This window comes from Prunus avium, chromosome 1, assembly GCF_965620075.1.
Source record: "Prunus avium chromosome 1, drPruAviu1.hap1.1, whole genome shotgun sequence".
In the NCBI taxonomy this organism is placed as follows: domain Eukaryota; kingdom Viridiplantae; phylum Streptophyta; class Magnoliopsida; order Rosales; family Rosaceae; genus Prunus; species Prunus avium.
In genome coordinates this window covers 36,722,257-36,741,669 of record NC_142284.1, presented here as the reverse complement: position 1 = coordinate 36,741,669, position 19,413 = coordinate 36,722,257, and the positions used below count along the sequence as shown (strand labels likewise).

General features: G+C 36.5%; 2 protein-coding genes across 2 annotated transcripts; both read left to right on the top strand.

Moving 5' to 3' along the window:
* Positions 1-12,464: 12,464 nt before the first annotated feature.
* On the top strand, positions 12,465-13,856 carry LOC110757272 (uncharacterized). The gene is made up of 5 exons (XM_088247532.1): positions 12,465-12,662; positions 12,751-12,843; positions 12,949-13,056; positions 13,137-13,540; positions 13,656-13,856. The coding sequence occupies exons 1-5, from the start codon at positions 12,495-12,497 to the stop codon at positions 13,666-13,668; spliced, it is 786 nt and encodes a 261-aa protein (XP_088103658.1). The 5' UTR covers positions 12,465-12,494; the 3' UTR covers positions 13,669-13,856.
* A 59-nt stretch (positions 13,857-13,915) lies between these two features.
* Positions 13,916-18,106, top strand: LOC148297754 (uncharacterized). The gene is made up of 3 exons (XM_088248127.1): positions 13,916-13,923; positions 16,147-16,996; positions 17,987-18,106. The coding sequence occupies exons 1-3, from the start codon at positions 13,916-13,918 to the stop codon at positions 18,104-18,106; spliced, it is 978 nt and encodes a 325-aa protein (XP_088104253.1).
* Positions 18,107-19,413: the final 1,307 nt, after the last annotated feature.

Here is a 19,413-nt window from a genome sequence, read left to right as displayed (position 1 = left end):
TTTGAAAAGCTATATATACCTGGCTGAGGCATATTCTCATCTTTTTTTTTCTTTCTATTTTACCTAATAAATTTCAAATTTTTACTAGGACGAGGGATGAGGCACAACAAACATCGCTTATATCTCTAATGACGGTTGTGCAACAATATATGTTTGTATCGATTCGAGGACTACATCTAGTACGAGTAAAGGATTTATAAAGAATGATGATTTAGACAAATATTTACATATGGAGAGTTGCAATATATTTGCCACTAGGGCGGGAAATACCCATAATTGCAAAAAAAATGTTAGCATATGTGGAGCGACACGTTAGTTATCGTGGGGAAATAGTTAATAGCATCCGTAAAGCTTCAGAAAAAGCTTATAAGTTTATTAAAAAATGGCGGAAAAATAAAAGAGACCTGAAATTCAAGGCGTCTACTATTATGTCTGGATGGAAGGGTATGGATAAAGTTCCTTATATATGTAAAGTTAGGCATTATGGAGTGGAGGTAAAATCCAAATCCAATTGTTGCACAAGATTTGTGAGTATAAGCAGTGGTTCACATGCTGGGCAATACTTGGATGGTTGCCATTTGAAAATCCATAATTCAAATGAATTGTTACAACATATGACAAGGGCTTTATTATACGCAACTCTTTTTTTATGAATGTAGCGATGTATATGTGCGCTTTTTCGAGGTATTAAAATAAGGAGGTTTTGAAAAGTTATATATTCCTTGCTAATGCATATTCTTATCCTTTTTTTCTTATCTTTTTTTACTTAATAAATTTTAAAATTTTACTAGGCCAAAAGATGGGGCATAGCAAACATCACTTATATATCTAATGATTGTTGCAGAACAATATATGTTGGTGTTGATTCGAGGACTACATCTAGTACGAGAAAATGATTTATAAAGAATGATGATTCAGACAAATATTTACATATGGAGAGTTGCAATGTATTTGCCAGGAATACCCACAATTGAAAAAAAATGTTTGCACATATGGAGCGACACGTTAGTTATCGTGGGGAAATAGTTAATGACATCCGTAAAGCTTCAGAAAAATCCTATAATTTTATTAAAAGATGGGTGAAAAAAAAAAATTTGAAATTCAAGGCATATAATATTTTGTCTGGATGGAAGGTTGGATGGAAGGATATAGATAAAGTTCCGTATGTATGTAAAGTTAGGCATTCTAGAGTGGAGGTAAAATCCAAATCCAATCATTGCACAAAATTTGTGAGTGGAAGTGGTGGTTCACATACTGGGTAGTACTTGGATGGTTGCAATTTGAAAGTCCATAATTCAAATGAATTGTTACAACATGTGACAAGGGCTTTATTATATGCAACCTTTTTTTTATGAATGTAGCGGTGGATATGTGCGTGTGTTTGAAGTATTAAAACAAGGAAGTTTTGAAAAGCCATATGACCGACCTGTTATGAGAGCGCCTCTCGCTCATTATGATGCCTTTGCTAGTTATCTTTCCAAACCATTGTTCTTTCTCTTTGACAAGCTTGATTATATGTATGCACATGACATTAATGTGAAAGTGTATGAAGGATTCCAAAGACAGTTTGAAGGAGAATATATTAAGAATGTTGTCATAAATCAAGGACCAACATACATTATATGACTCGTACATTTTAAGAACCCAATTGATGAGCTATATGAGAAGTTGAAAAGAAAAAATAGTCAACGTGTTGTGCCTCCTGAAGTTGGATCTCTACCGTCAGTTCAAATTGAAGAAATTGGTGAGACTCTTATTTTGTGTGGTAAGATAACAGAGGAGTTGGTGGGAAATTTACAGGACATATAGCACTCATTTAAATAACTGCAAGAATATCAATGTTTGAGGCATTAAAACAATGAGGTTTTGAAAAATTATATATACTTGGCTGAGGTATATTCTCATTTTTTTTTTCTTATCTTTTTTAACCTAATAAATTTCAAATTTTTACCAGGACGAGGGAAGGGGCACAACAAACATCGCTTATATCTCTAATGATAGTTGTGGAACAATATATGTTAGTGTCGATTCGAGGACTACATCTAGTACGAGAAAAGGATTTATAAAGAATGATGATTAAGATAAATATTTACATATGGAGAGTTGCAGTGTATTTGCCACTAGGGCGGAAAATACCCACAATTGTAAAAAAAATGTTAGCACATGTGGAGCGACACATTAGTTATCGTGAGAAAATAGTTAATGGCATCTGTAAAACTTCAGAAAAAGCCTATAAGTTTATTAAAAGATAACGATAAAATAGAACTGAAATTCATGGCGTCTACTATTATGTCTGGATAGAAGGTTAGATGGAAGGGTATAAATAAAATTCCTTATATATGTAAAGTTACGTATTCTAGAGTGGAGGTAAAATCCAAATACAATCGTTGCACAAGATTGTGAGTGAAAGCGGTGGTTCACATGCTGGGCAATACTTGGATGGTTGCCATTTGAAAGTCCATAATTCAAATGAATTGTAACAACATTTGACAAGTGCTTTATTATATTCAACATTTTTTTATGAAGGTAGTGGTGAATATGTGCGCGTGTTTGAGGTATTAAAACAAAGAAGTTTTGAAAAGCTATATATACATGATTGATGCGTATTCTTATCCTCTTTTTTTAATCTTTTTTTACCTAATAACTTTTAAATTTTTACCAGGACGAGGGATGAGGCACAACAACATCGCTTATATCTCTAATGAAGGTTGTGGAACAATATATTTTGGTGTTGATCCGAGGACTACATCTAGTACAAGAAAAACATTTATAAAGAATGATGATTCAGACAAATGTTTACATATGGAGAGTTGCAATGTATTTGCCACTAGGGTGGGAAATACCCACAATTTCCACGTCACCCCTCAATTGGTGGATAGTGATCTATGTGTATGAAACTACAAAAATAACCCTGCCACATCATCAATTTTAACAGAGTTCTGGATGGAGTTGACGGTAAGGGGCAAAGTGGGTCACCAAACCACAGTCAAGCTGGGTAAATGGGCCCTTTAAATTTTGGGAGGCAATGTGAGTTTTGACCGTAGTTTCAGGGTGCATTTGTGTAAATAAACCTAAATTTAAACCATATGATGATGCACATAACAATGGTCATTCATGCCTAGTTGTTTAGCAAGTCTTTAAATTAAAATACAGTACACTAACCTCATAAGAGAACAAAATGTTTTGATAAAAACCTCCTTTTACTTCAGACATTTTCTAAATAGATGGATTCTCACATCTTCAAGCATAAGAATATAATAGACCATGTGATACAAATTGCAATTCATAAATTTGCTATAAAAACTATATATAATGTAGACATCAAAATAATAGGATGCATGGAACTTATGACAAACGAAATAAAAGAGCAATCCTTTTTCTTTTTCTTTAACTCTAGAGTACAATTAACTCTTCATTCTCTAATGTTTCAAAGTGCGAATCTTGACAGAAAAAGAACCAGTATAAGGGTCGTAAGTAAAACCAGAATCCTTATGTTTCTCCTCGCGTTCTGGACACTCAGAATGCCAGTGTTCACCTTGCTTCCCACAGATTCTACAATACTTGAGAATTGCACGTCCTATGCTTAGGCCACAACCAGCACAATGTGAGTCTCTAAAGAGGCAGCCACATATACGACATGCAACCACACAACTCTCACCAACAATTGCGTTCTTTGGGACTCGATACTTATAAGAGCATAGTTGTGTAGGGTGCTTATCCACCTTTAAACAATACTCACATTCACCTATGTGGAATTTGTAGATTTATTGTTAAATACAACAAAAGCAATAAAAATAATCATTTTAAAAAAAAGACAATGAATGAATGAAGATGATAAAACCCAAAATTAGTATTGTGAGCACATTACATTGAATAACAACAAATACATACATATTATGTCATACGAGAAAAAAAAATGAATATATAATATATACATGTTTGCTTGGTTATTTGATGCTGATTGGTTTTGAGTAAGCATACTTAGATTGTTGGATTGGATGTTAGAATATATTGTTTTCCTTCAACAAAGTTGTCCATTTAAATAATTAGGTTATGTGAATATGGGATATTTAGTTTGAAATTGAGTTTTGGGGTTTGTTGTTACTGATAAATATATGATAATAGTGGCAGTATGATTGTATTTTATTGAGATTTAATCATTAACAACCTCAGCTCATGATGCTAAACTCAAAATGTGAGAGTGTGGGTGGTAGAAGTTCAATAGGATCACTGAGTGACTCGGATCTAAGCATGATGACATGGTGAATATCAGATATTAAAAGAAGCCTTATGTTATAATATAAACCTTTATCAATTCAAACGACTATTCACCCCTAAAAGTGATTTACTAGATCCGAGAGAATTTTAGATAGTGGTTTTCTTTGTTATACTGCAACATGAGGTGTTTATGAATCATGTGCTCAAAAGCCCGAGACTGTTGAGTTTTTTTGTCACAGGATTTATGATCATTAATCAACAGTTCGGAAGATGAACTAGAAACTTAGATGTCCGGTGCAATATAACGCTTACTTGGATCGGACAACTGGAAATGCCTGCAAGTCTGAATTGAGTGATGATTGGAAAAAGAATTTTCGTTGATAAACTTTTGTAACTAATTTCGTTGTTGGCTTGGGTTCTACGATTATTCTGTATCTTGTTCTTCTCTTGGTCATTTTTTGTTTGCGTTTTCTTTTGTTAGGATGAAAAGGTCGTTGATACATCTGAAGGCGCAGATCCATCTAGTTTGGCCAATAAAGTTGCTAGGGTGGCTGGGTCGGTTAAGGCTAGAGAACATGCTGCTCCTGCTCACGCCAGCCTTGAGACAGTCCAAGAGTTAGTAAAAGAAACTGGATCTGTTGAGTGGCAAATTCAAGTGCAAAATGGCCTTGATGATGCCTTGAAAAGGCGGCTGCAAAAGCTGATTGACTCTAATCGAGTCATGCTTTTCATGAAAGGAACCCCTGAGGAGCCCAAATGTAAATTTAGCTTATTAGTTGTTAAACATTTGAAGGATTATGAGGTCGAATTTGGAAGTTTTGATCTTCTTAAGTACAATAAAGTCATGGAGAGGATACAGAAGTATTCTAACTGGCCACTATTGTTGCGTAGATACAGCTCCACCAAAATGGATTAAGCTGCATCCTCAACTTGTGATACTCGCAAGTGCACGAACCGTTGGTAGTATAACATATGTAAGTGCGAGGTCGATTCCACAGGGATTGGTGATTGAATGATCCAATTTAGTTTCCCTACACAAAATAGAAACAAAAACAAAGAACATAAAACAAGGAAGAAAGAAATAAGTAACTCAAGCAAATAAGTTCCCAAGTTCAATTTAGATTAATGGATTGATTCTAGCTAAAGTATGATTAAGCCATGGTGTGTGGTCATAACCTTGTGTTCCTAATTCCCTAATTTGATTATTTGTTGTCTAACCTAAAATTAAGCATTAGGAACCCATTAAGCATAGAAGAACATTTTAAACAACCAAGTATGTATCTAATCCCTGTTGTCGAATGTCCATACATACTCTTCCTATTCATAGTTCAATTCGAATTAAAGCATGGTGTATACTCTTAATTCAAACCAAGATAGCTAACATGCAAGCCTAAATGGTGATCAATCATTCAAACTAGCATATTAACTTATAAGCATAATGAATAAGAACAAAAACCATAATTGAAACTTGGAAACTAATTCAACTTGAAAACTTAAGAAAAGAATTTACATAACAAAGAAAAATAAATTAAAACTAAGAAAACATTAAGGAAACTAAGAGAACTTTGAGGAAGAAAGGAAGTGTTTGAGAACTTTGAGGAGGGAGAAGAAAGTGTTTGGGAACTTTAGAGAATTTTGGAAGAACATGTGTTTGAGAGCTTTGAGGATTTTGGAAGGGAATGTGTTTAAGACATGGGGAATTTGGAAGAGAGTGTTTGAGAACTTGGAGGATTTGGAGAAGAAAGTAGAGAGGTGTTTTGAGAGCTTTGTGGATTTTGGAAGAGAGTGTTTAGGAACTTTGAGAATTTGGAAGAGAGTGGTTGAGAACTTGGAGGATGTTTGTGAACTTGGAGAATTTGAGAACTTAGGGAAGGAAGAGAAATGTGTTTGTGAAGTGTTTGAGACATGGAGACTTTTGGAAGAGAAGGGAAGTAGAGAGATGTTTGAGAACTTTGAGGATTTTGGAAGGACATGTGTTTGAAAGCTTTAGAGAATTAGAAGAAGAGAAAGGAAAAGTGTTTGATATTTAGTACAAAGAAAATTTAATAGAATGATCTTATTACAACAATTGAGAACTACAAAGGGAAACTAAGAGAATTTGAGGGAGAGAAGGGAAGGGAGCTCTAGAGAAATGTTTGAGAGCTCCCCCCCCTTGGGGTGTTATTACAAGCTTAGAGAACTTCCCTATTTATAGGCCTAGGGGAAGTGAAAATCAGAATTCAATAAGACTAATGCATACAACACTTGAATTATAAAATCTGAAATGGGTGATGCACTTGTATTAGAAAATCTTGAATTGGTTGATGCACTTCACCACTAAATCCCACCAGCAGCCCTAGCTCATCTTCATGTCACCATGACCAAGCTTCCAACCAGAAATGATAGCTCATACCTAGCTCACCATGACCAAGCATCCAACCAGCACATGCTGAGGTCAGCATGACCAGCAACTTCAAGGGCTTACAACTTGGGCTTCTCTTAATCAAATTAGGACTTTAAGCACTCTAAATTGAAGTTCAGAATGTCTTCTTTCCAGCCATATGTTATTTGGGCCAATCCAAGGTCGGAGGAAGAAGTTAAGGCCGAAACAAATTGCTAACTCATTTTCCGCGCTGATAAGATCCATCCTGAGCATGGTTCTGTGTTTGCTAGGTAACGGACTCCAGATTTATCCAATGGGGCTGAATTTTGGATATGTTATAGTACACACCAATTGGAGCAACGTTCATGAAGAATGTGGCCTCATCCGAGCTATGTAGGTTGCTGAAACAAAGCTTGCAATATGACCTACGGAACTGGACTGGCAGGGGGCTGTAGCCATAATGAATTTGTCTTTAAGCTCTTCATCAATTCATCCAAATTAGGCCTTAACATGCTTGAATTGCATGAATTATGTTCTCCAAAGCCATCATTGTTACCTAAAGCTCAATTAACTGAAAGATAAACACAAAAAGGATTAAAAGCACAAGTTTAACTCAAAAACATAACCAAATCATAAGCTAGAAGGGTAAGAAATAATATACAATTATGAACCGATCAACTATTACCACAAATCTACTTCGAAGGGAGGGCTCGTGGTTTCTATCACATAGGAACTATAATGAAAGGTTACCCAAGTGAAAGCGATGATGCTTTTGAATAGATTACACAATAGAAAAGTTGCACAAGAGTTAGCAATGAACTTTTGCCAAATGTGATTTTGATAGAAGAAAAGATATTGAGGCATTTGCAATGTAATGTTTTGATTCTTAACGGTGTACTTTATTTGCCTGGCTGATTTCTTTTTCTTTTATGGTTTACTTTCTTTTTTAATAGTAGAATGTTAGTCGACAATGAACCCCAAATTTGTACTCTCCTTTAGTTTAGTCATCTGTTTTATGTTTCTTATTCCTATAAGTTTATTAATTTGTTTTATGTTTATGTTGATTCATCTGTACTCTCCTTAGGTTGTTGTTCTAATTGATGTATCTGTTTGCCGTCTTTCTGGCTTTTCAATGAAGCTTCAGTTATTGAAAAGAACAAATATAAAACCGCAAATAATATATGTATATATACAGTTGATTGAGTTGAATCTAAATATATATATATATATATATATATATATATATATATATATATATATATATAATTGACTGAGGCATATTCTCATTCCTTTTTCTCTTTTTCTTTTTTACTCAATAATTTTCAGATTTTTATCAGGAAGCAGGATGGGACACAACAAACATCGCTTATATCTCTAATAACAAATATGGAACAATATATGTTGGTGTCGATTCAAGGACTACATGTAGTATGAGCAAAGAATTTATAACGACAGATGATGCATACAAATATTTATACATGGAGAATTGCAATGTATTTGCAACTAGGACGGGAAAGGTCTCCAATAGCAAGAAAATGTTAGCACATGTGGATAAGGGATTTTATTATATGCAATTTGAAAGTCGAGAATTCAAATGAATTGTTACAACATGTGATAAGGGATTTTATTATATGCAACCCTTTTTATTTATTTATGAATATAACGGTGGATATGTGCACGTGTTTGAGATTAAAAAAAAAAAGAGGAGGTTTTGAAACGTTATATGACCGACCGGTTCTGAGAGCGCTTCTCGATCATTATGATGCCTTAACTATTTATATTACTTCCAATTCATTGTAAAATATAATCAAAAACCTTACCAATAGGATTATGAGGGAGGGGGGCTTTTTTTTTTTTTTTTTTTTTTTCCTTTTTGTCTCTAAAAAAGGTGATGATATCAAAGAAGTTCGAAGGAATGATATTTATGATCTCATCAACAAATAACTATATTATCAAATATCGGTTATAAACTTGGTTGGAGAAATCATCTTTTTACCATACGAGTTATTTTCAAAATGACATAAAATAACAACAAATACATAGATATTATGTTATAAAAATAAAGAAAGTTGCAAACATATGCCACCATATAAAATTTCTCCCCGATTCATGACTTCTTGTCATTTTCTTCTCTTTTTGGTTGTATACGACATTTATTGTTACATGTCACCAAGATTAACCATCTAACAAGGTAACACATTTTGATTGATAAACATCATATTTTAGGTCATTCCATCATAATGTAGGACCCTTTTTTTTTTTTTTTTTTTTTTGGGTTGAAAATAAAGGAAAACGTGTTTTGTTTTTGGTATGGAAAAAATATTGATCTCGTGAAAAGTAAGGCTGTAAAGAATTTCCACAATTACTGATGTCGACAAAGGAAAATGTGGTTCATAGCATTGCCAGATTGATCGAATGTCAAAGTTAATGATCTTTGCACCTCTTAACATGGGATGGGGTGTGCAATTGAGGTTGGGGTTTGCGATGGAGTCTGTTGCAAATCGGATGGGGTGTGCGATAGGGTGTGTCTGCAAGAGGAGGGAATTTTTGATGGGGTGGGGCAGTGGTGGATCTAGGATTCAAAAGTTAAGTAGGCAAAACTTATCTTAAAAACTCGACGGTACAAGTGAATTTCATTCATAAAAATAAAAGGATACACCTAATCAGGGGGAATGTAATGAGCCTTATCCTCAAATATGCATATTTATACATAAATAAAAGCTTAACAAAAATAAACTTAAATAAATAAATAAATGCAATGCAATGCAACACAAAACTAAACTATTTAAATCTAAAAATTTACCCCAAATGATAATTTATTCATAATTAAACCCTAGAATACTTAATTTCAAATTAAAATTAAAATTAAGATGTGTACATTTATTTTAGGAAAAACAAAGTAGAAGAAGATAATTAAAGAGAAGAGAATAAGAAGAATACTTGTTGCCTTAGATATGAGAAGATACAGCTGCCAAGAGAGAAGTTTTTGTCAAGAAGAAACTGCCAAGGAAAAGGACGTTGGACTATCGACTATTGCACAACCGAAAGGGAATTGGCTGCTTATATTGCTTCACTTTTTTTTTAAAGTTTGAGTTGGCCATAACGCATGTGTGTGTTGCTTTTAAGGTTTTTTTTTTTTTTTTATGTGTTTGGGTATAAGGGCGGATTTATGCCTAGGTTGAGGTGGGCTCCAGCCTAAGGAAAGATTTCTAAATATTAAATATGGTTTAAATTTTATAAGTTTATTCATACTCCAATAAATATTAGCCCATTGCATCAAATAAATATAATAAACAAACAATAGCCCAATCTAAGTAAAGTAAATAATAGCTCAGTCCTCTATTTAAAATAAGCCCACGCCTGAAGCATATAGGAAATAATAAATATCAATCCAAACCTATACAAATTTGATTAGAAGCAAAACTCATGCTAAGGCTCTACACTACAAGAAAAAAGGTCAGTAGTGACCAATTTCCTTGTGACCACATGAATAATGGTCACAAATACAGTGAATTTAATGACTAATAATACTACGTGGTCACTAAAATAATTTACCCCTATTTTTTAATTTTCAATGACCAAATTTTCTGACCATTATTTAAATTAGTCACTGAAAACAACTGAAATTATATAGTTAGTGACGAACACATATGCCAAGGCAGCCTTACTTCTCTCATTTAATACATCAGACCGATTAACTTTTTTTAAACTTCTTTATTTATATTTTTCAAAACGCGCTGGCTGGCTCAGAGCGAGACGAGTGAAATCCGAAGGAGACCAGCGTGAGCTCAGAGCGAGCGAGACAAGATCGAGAGACCAGAGCGAGCGAGACCATCTTCTTCATCGAGCGAGCGTCTCTTCGTCGTCCTTTTCATCTCCGTGGTTTCGATTTCCAGGTTTTCTCCCAATATCAAGTGAGCTTTCTATTTCTCTTTGGTTTCAATGTAAGTTTTGAATTCATTTGAGTTTGATTTGAGTACGATTGTGACTCTGATTATGATTCTCTATTCTCTATTCCCTAATTCTCTATTCACTGTGATTTTGAGTTCCACTGTGATATCAATTTTCCTAACTATGATTTTGTTTTGGGTTTACTTGATGAAAATATTATTGCATTACTCTTGTATGCTTTCAGAAATTCAGTAATGTTTTCATAGTTTATGTAGGGAATTAGATCTAGTTCACTGAAACATTCTTTTGGCATCAATCAAAATGGAGATATGAGTCAAAGTGGGTTCTGTTAGTTTCTTCTTGGTGTGTTCATGTTTGTTTCTGAGGATTCTGAGATTAAGTATCAAAGAAGGATTTTGGGTCTTGGAATATTATACATTACCGTTAGTAGTGCCTTGTCTTAGAGGGGTGAAAAAAGAGATGCATTTGGTAGCATGTAGTTGGCTTTTATTAGCCTTCACTTTGATGTCTTACCAATTAATGATCCAAAATAAAAAACCAGAGATACAGAGCATTCAAAACATGCTCTGCTTCTCTGGTAAGCATGACCTGTATTGTTTTTAAAAAAAATTAGAAGCTCTATACAGCAGTTGTGTCATGAATGGGGTTAGGTTTCACACTCAAGATTGAGAGATGAATCATAGAACTCAAAATTGTGGAGTGGTTGTTAAAGGAGAACATCAAGGCAAGAGTGTTGACTTCTATGGTGTTTTGAGAGAGATCATTGCCTTATCTTACCTTGGGAGCAACGAGGTTATCATTTTCAAGTGTGATTGGTTTGACCTCAATGAGAAAAAGGGAATACGTATAGATGAATACAAATTCCAAAGTGTTAATATCACTAAGACTTGGTATGAGAACAATCCATTTGTTCTCGCATGCCAAGTACAACAAGTATTCTATTTAAAGGATACAAAGCTTGGTAATAGTTGGCGAGTTGTAGAGAGGTCACAACCTCGAGGGAATTATGATTTTGTAGAAGAGAAGGAAGTGAATTATGTTGTAGAAGAGGGCGAGGATCCATATCAGCAAGAGTCGCATGAGTTTGTCAGTTTTGTGGAAGTTAATGATGATGAGGTGTTGTTACATAGAGATGACATGGACATGATTCCTGTTGAACATGTTGAAAGCGATGCAGAAGATGGTGCACATAGCAATGAGGACATTGAGGAAGATTTAAGCTATGCTAGTGATAGTGATAATGATATTGTTATGTAGGTTTTTTGAAATGAAAACAATTCTAATGATAATGATATTGGTTCTGTTTATATTTATGTTTAAGTCTCTATTTCAGTTTCTGTTTCAGTTTCCATTTCTTTTTATATTTCAGTTTCTAAGTTTTTTTTTATACAGGTTTTAGATTGCTATGGTTCTATTTATGTTTATGTTTAAGTTTCTATTTCAGTTTCAGTTTTATTTTAGTTTCTTTTTATATTTCAGTTTCTAATTTTTTTTTATACAGGTTTTAAATTGCTATGGCTGGTAGAGGACGAGCTACGAAGGTATTGCATCAATTGCAAAAGTCTCCCCGACTTGCAAACATCAATCCTAACCAAAATACATGTCGATCAACGCCTCCATCTTCACCTACACCTCTATGCAAACGTCCCAGGCCATCAACTTCAAGTCAGTATGGGTCATCTTCCTCCCACCGTGATAAGTTAGTGATTCCACGGGATACTGAACTATCGGAGTCTTCTCAAGTAGCTCACTTTCCTACTTTGGAAGAGGACATCAACACTACAAGTATGCAATTGCTATTTATACATTCTCTATTTTTTAAGCTAACTTGCCTGTTTAAACTTGCTGGTGGGTGTCATAATAACTTTGTTTGTTTGTTTGTTTGTCCATTGCTTATGTTTTCTGTGAGGTATTTGGCTCCTAAATCATGTTTAATTTTTTTTTATGGTTAACTTTAAAATTTTAGGAGAAATTCAATTTGAGCAATGAACCTCATGTGAATATGGTTATTGAGGATCACATGAAGAGAAGATACTACACTTGGCGTTACAATTTGCATCAGAAATTTCTAGCATATGGATCCGAGGAGGCACTTGAAAATCGACCTCAAACAGTGGGAGAGGATGATTGGAACTATCTAGTTCAATTATGGCAAAAAGATGAGTGGAAGGTATCTAGTTCCTCCTATTGGTGTTCATTACTTTTAGTTTAGTTATACATCTAATGCTCCTCATTACTTTTAATACTTATTTTTGCAGAAAAGTAGTGCAAAAAATAAGGAAAATAGAAAGAAATTGAAGATCACACATTGTGCTGGGACAAAGGCCTTTAGTCGTATTAGATATGAAAATGTAAGCTTCATTTGACCCTTCCAATCTTCTTACATTGAAATTTTTTAGTTATAATTTATGGAACTTCTAAATAACATGATGGTGGTCTATGACTACATGAAATAGAGAAATTCTGAAACTGGAGAAGAACCTAGCGGCATAGACTTGTTTCAGCTCACCAGATTTAGCACAAAGAAAACAACATGGGTTGGCGAAGATGCCAAGAATGCTTTTGTAAGTCTTTATTGCTTTTGAGCTTTTTCAGATCCTTTGAGCTTTATTGTACATAAACATGATGTAAATGTACTATGTAGGATGAGATGAAAAAGCTGAAGAACCTGCCACAAACAGATGAGGAATCTGTTGAATTGATGTCTGATGATGAAATATATGACTCAGTTCTTTCTAAAGTTGTTGGTCCACCTAAGTCGGGTTATATACGTGGCCTAGGAGCAGGTCCAAAACCCAAAACATTTAAAGCTGGACAATGCAGTCATGCAACAGTTGAGGAGGCTAAAAGAAGGGCAGATGAGGCAACTAAAAGGGCTGATGATGCAGAGAAACAATGTATGCTTCTAGCAAATGAGTTAACAGAAATGAAGGAGAATTCTGTTGCACACAAGTATCAGTTAGCAGGTTTACAAGCAAGGCAAAATGAGACGGATGAACTAGTAAAAAGATTGCTGCAGCAGTTATCCCCGACTTCGTCATCAATGAGGTTAGCTTATAACTCTCATCTTACTACAATATAATTTTGCAAACTGCACAATATACTTAATTCCCAGTTTAGTGCATCCCAAGTAAGAACTGATATTATTCTTTGTTTGATGCAGATCTGATGGATAAAGGGTAGAAGACAATCTACTAGTGATGAATCTTATGTTATTTGTTTTTGGGAATCACTTGACATTTATGTTGAACTTAAATATCTAGTATTTTGTTTTTGAGACATCTTGTGAATTTGTTGGAAGAATGTTAGATATATGGATTGCTTTTGAACGCAATGAATTATTTGATGCTATAAATTTTATCTACAGCACTGTTTAAAAGAAATTAATAGTGATTTCATATTGTAATACAATAAATAAAGAACATGGAGAGGTAAACCTAATTAGTTACCAATTTTTTGAAATACATTAGTGACCAAGCAAGCAGGTCACTAATGTGGGCACGTGACTCAGTTTCAGTGACCAAATTGCATGTTTTGGTGACCAAATTGTAAGCCCTTTAGTGACCAAAGTTGTGGTCCCTAATAGCGTTTTTATTAGTGACCAGACAGGGATAGCCACTAATTCTTTCTGTTGTAGTGACCAATAGTTGATATTGGCCACTAAGTAGAATTTGTGACGAGCTTCTAGTGACCACCCAGTGACCACCAATATTTGGACACTGATTGCATTCAGTGACCAAAAAGGGTAGTTTCTGTGACCAAGTGGGTGGCCACTAATACCTGTTTTTCTTGTAGTGCTACCAACTTGAGCTATTCTAATGGTACTGATATTGGGCTACACCCACACAAAGCAAACATCAAAAGATTTCTTCTAGCCACCCAAAACACCAAATTTGAACCTTGAGAGCCTAGAGGAAATAGCTCTCCTCCTCTAAAAAATTGTACCAACCTATCTTCAATCTTGTTAAGTTTTTCTCTTTTTTATTATATATATATATATATATATTCAATTTCCAATTTTAATTGTTGTTGTTAAGTTTTTATGATTTAGGGTTTGGGTGAAATTTTTTGGAGATTGTTGATATATGTTTTATTTTTGCAACTTGAATTATTAATTAGCATATATGATTTTTGGTGTCTAGTATTTCTTGTTAGGATATCGTGTCACATGATGATAATAGACCGGCAAAGAGAGGAAAAACTATTAATTTATTCTTCAAAAAAAGTGGTAACGATAACAAGGATACACCTTCTGCATCTAATGTTTATACTTCAATTCTTGAGGTACTTTTTGAACTCATATCTCAAGCAGTTAAACCTAAAAAGTTTGATATTGCTTCTTTAGAACGAGATCCTTGGAAACGCATTCCAATTTGTGAACACCCAATCAATCAACGTGATGAGATTCGAAGGGCAAGCTCTTTAAATTTTTTTGCAATCGAACATATTTTTTTGAAGTTGGACAATGTGTTTGATTTGATATTTATTTATATTTTGTACTTCTTTGTGTTATATTTGCTTGTAATGTGACTTTGTTTGATATATAAAATTTTATTTATATTTTTGTTTCAAGAGAAAAAAAAGCTTATAATATGTGTCCTCTAAAAAAAAATTATTTAGCCTACCTCTATAAAAATTCATGGATCCACCATTATTTGGGTAGACATGGGTTCACACCATCACATGGGCTGGGTAGGAAAAGCTTTGCTTACATATAAGTTTCTTTTTTTGGTGAAAAAATTTGGGGTAGGAGGTTGCTTACCTTGCCCTTGCTGTAGGACCGCCCATGGGGTGGGGTTTAATATGAGATGGGGTGTGTCTGCAAGAGAAGGGATTTTCGATGAGGGTGGGGTTTGATATAAGATGAGATTTACACAGGTAAGTTAGGGAATGAGGTTTATGAGGGCAATTTAGGAATAAAAATGGAGTGTAGTAAGTAATTTTAAATTTTACTAAAATTCAGTGGGCCGTAAAGAGAATGAGGTCTAAAATATCGATGATATCGGAAATATCGGTAGTCCAAAAACACGGAAATGTCGATGGAAATATCAGCCGGGATATTATTGGTATTGATAAAAATTGAATAAAAACCACGAAAATCGTAAGAAAAACTTGGAAATTTTTATTGAAACTTTGCAGGATGTTTATTTAGTCAATTATCTATTAGTTTATCACAAAAAATTGGAAGGAAATGCATTGCATAATGGATTTAACTGATTTAAGTTGATTATATAGCGAGCTGGCAAACACTGTAAGTGTAGAAAATATGTAGTAATTAATGAAATAAGATTAAACACACCATAATCATTTATATATAATGAATTACTACAATATTTTACACTTTATACATTGCATGGTAAGATACATGAGTGACTTAGTACCACATAGAGTTCCTATGAGGTTCAAAATTTTCACTATCTTCATCATCTCTATGTGTAGAGTAAGTATATTATGTAGAGTAAGTAAGAAAAGATTAAAAAAAAACCCAACAAATTTTGAATCAAAATTTTTCATGTATTTTTTGGGTTTCGTATCGCGATATTATCGATAATATCGTGATATATTGCCCAAATCATTCATAAAAATATTGAAATTATCGTCCCCGATATTATCGGGATAATATCTGTGGGAACCGAATTAATTCGTAACCCTAGGTCCGCGGAACGCTATGCGCTCTGGGATGACGATCGAATCGCCGCAAAGAAGTCTACTAAGCAGGAAGATCAACCAACCAAGCGGGCATGCCAAAAAAACGACGGGTTCAGCAATAGAAACAAGGACAAGCGCAGGTCACACCCAAAAGAGGACGCGACGGCAGGAGAGAATTACACCAAATTCTCCATCCACATACACCAAATCTTAGCCCAAGTGAAGGACAAACCTTGGGTAAGGAAGCCGTCGCCCTTGAAAGGAGATCCAGACAAGAGGGATACCAGAAAATATTGTGCCTTCCACGGCACGCACGGGCACACAACAAACAACTGCTTTGCTTGGAAAACGCACCTTGAGGAACTCGTGAGAGAAGGTCACTGCATGGAGTTCATTGCGAAGCAAGCCATCCAGCGGATAGAGGATCGCGACACCACCAAGGAGCCGCCTCAGAAGGTCATAAGGATTAACACAATTCTCGCCGCCTCCGAGGAGTCTGGGCTGACCAGCAAAGAAAAGAAGAGGAAGATCAAACAGGCCACGGTGGTCTCCCAAGTCTCGACCGACCTTCCACCAGCGGAAGACGACCCAGTGATCGGCTTCCAGAAGAAAGATCTGATCGGCCTCGACATGCCACACAACGACGCCCTTGTCGTCAGCATTCAAATCGCTCAGGCCATGGTCGACCGAATCCATGTGGACGAAGGCAGCGCAGCCAATATCCTGCAGTTGACTGTCATCCAGCAGATGGGCTTGGAAGCAAAGATCAACAAATCAGCCAGGTCGCTGACCAGCTTCAATGGCGCAACGACAGTTACCGTGGGCACAATAGATCTCGACGTTCACTCCCCACCTGTAATCAGCTCACAAACATTCATGGTCATTAATGAAGTCTCACCCTACAATGGCATCCTGGGCAGACCATGGATTGGTAATATCAACGTCATCACATCAAGGGGGACCCTGGCCCTCGCCAATTTCTTAAAGGGAAGAACATCCTACAGGATACGCAGAACACGCCCGGAGTCCCTCAAGGGGGACCCTCGCCCTCGCCTATTTCCTAAAGGAAAACATCCTACAGGATATGCAGAACATGCCCGGAGTCCCTCAAGGGGGACCCTGGCACTTACCAAGTTCAACAAAAAGAAGATGGTCAGACAAGACCAATTATTCTAAACAAGAAAGCAGACTACAAGGTGAAAAGAAATAAAGGAGTCTTCATTTACTCTGAGATGCCAGCATGTGATCTACAGCCTCTTCGGCGTCCGCCTGATCAGCCACGTTCTCAGCAACTCCACCTTCTTGGTCCGCAACGTCTGCCACTACCTCATATGCTGCATCCTCCTCTGCTTCACCTGCTCTTCAACTACCACTTCTTCGGCCTCCTACTCTTCAACTCCTTCCATGTTCACAGCATTAACCTGCTCACTTTGCACATGGAGCAAGTCAGAATAGAGCATCTCGATATCTCCATCTCCACTGGCATAGAAGGGATCATTTCCATTTGAACAGTCTAAGTAGCCCAACTTGTACGCATTCATGGTAGCTTAGAACCTGGACTTCTCAGCAGACTTATGATATGCGCCAAATCCAGCCAAAAGCTTGTCATGACTAAAGGAGACGTCAGCATTCTTGTGCTCAAAATGGAAGTAGGCATCTTTTCGACTAACCAAGTCAGCAGTAGAAGAGGGGGCAACAATAGACGAGTTTCGGATAGTTTCAGCAACAAGAACTACTCCTTTTTGAAGCAGATGAAATGTTGCTTCATTTTGTTTTTCCAAGGAAAGACTCAAGAATGTGCCAAGATCGCCAGCCTGACGGATGTGATCGACCAACTCAACACAGGAGGCCGAGTTTGATAGGAAGTTCGTCTTGAGCAGATCAGACATGCATGCATCCCCTATAGGGCTAGACTTGTTCGCCTTGGGATCAACCACCGACGCTGAAGAAGAACCCTTCGCCTAGGCAGATGACTCTCTCATCTTCTTAGCCACCGCCAACCTCACCTCCAAAAAAGTCAATGATACTGAATCAACTCCACACTTGACTACCTATGACTCAACAGCTAGATCATGAACAGACCTCCAGCTCCGATCTCCATCTTTTGACAGATGCAGACGACTCGAACTTCGAGGAGGAATGTCTGCATCTATTTGACGCTCGGCAGAACTAGATTGGGCACAAGCTGCTTCGTGAAGCAGATCATGGTTTTCAAGCTTATCAGCAGGAGGCTCGGGCAAAACACCCCGAACACCGCACATGCCACCAACCTTTGTACTATATGCGTCCATGAGATGTTTGGCCCTAGCAGATGATGACGGAGCAGACCCCATTGGAGTCTTCTCAGCATAAGGGAACCTTGGCTTCTTCCTCAATGGAGACACATTCTCTGCCTGCGAATGAGTAGCTTCATCTCTTGAAGACTTGGCAGCAGCCTTTCTCTTTGGGGGAGATTCAGCAGAACACTTCTCCTGCCCAGTTGGCAGATCATCAGAGTCTGGACCATTTGGCAGGGGGCAGATCACCGAATTTCTCCCAATACTTGCCCAATTGATGACGCCCGCAACGCATAGGCAGTGGCTGGTCCACATGCGCACCTGCTCCACCACAGCTGCTGCCCACTGCCAGCGTCACCTGTCACGACGACATCTAGTCGGGCTTCCCCTAGCTGATCCTCGAAGCAATAAAGAAGAAAAAGAAATACACGTGCTCGACTTACCTTGGGATGCACGACGACTCCTCTCTTCGACAAGCAGTACAAATTCTCCAAGATCTCTCTCAAGCTAGAAAGTAGAGAAGTTAAGTTTGCGATGTGAAGAAGAGTGAAGAGAAGCCCTGCATTTACACATGTTCGGCATCCTAGGTCAAGAAAGAATCGCAAGCCCATTCCTACTGGGAACCGAACTCCAAGTGCAAGTCATATACTTCCTCCACTCAGGAGCCCAAATCCAAGAAGGAAGCCCAGTTACAGCTGGACAGCCCAACAGATGATTTACATCTCCTACATGCCACCACGCTCCATACAGAAGCTGGGGGGCATTTGTGGGAACCGAATTAATTCGTAACCCTAGGTCAAATAATTCCTTCCATTTGGGGATTATTTGACCTAATTGGGAATTATTCAATTTAATTGGGGATTACCCAATTAAATAGAATGTTACCTAATTAGGTTGAGGATTGATTTGATTCCTACGAATATTCTCAATTAATGGAGGAGTTACCTAATTAAATTAGGTATTGATTTGATTGCTACCCTGATTAGGGATTTGATT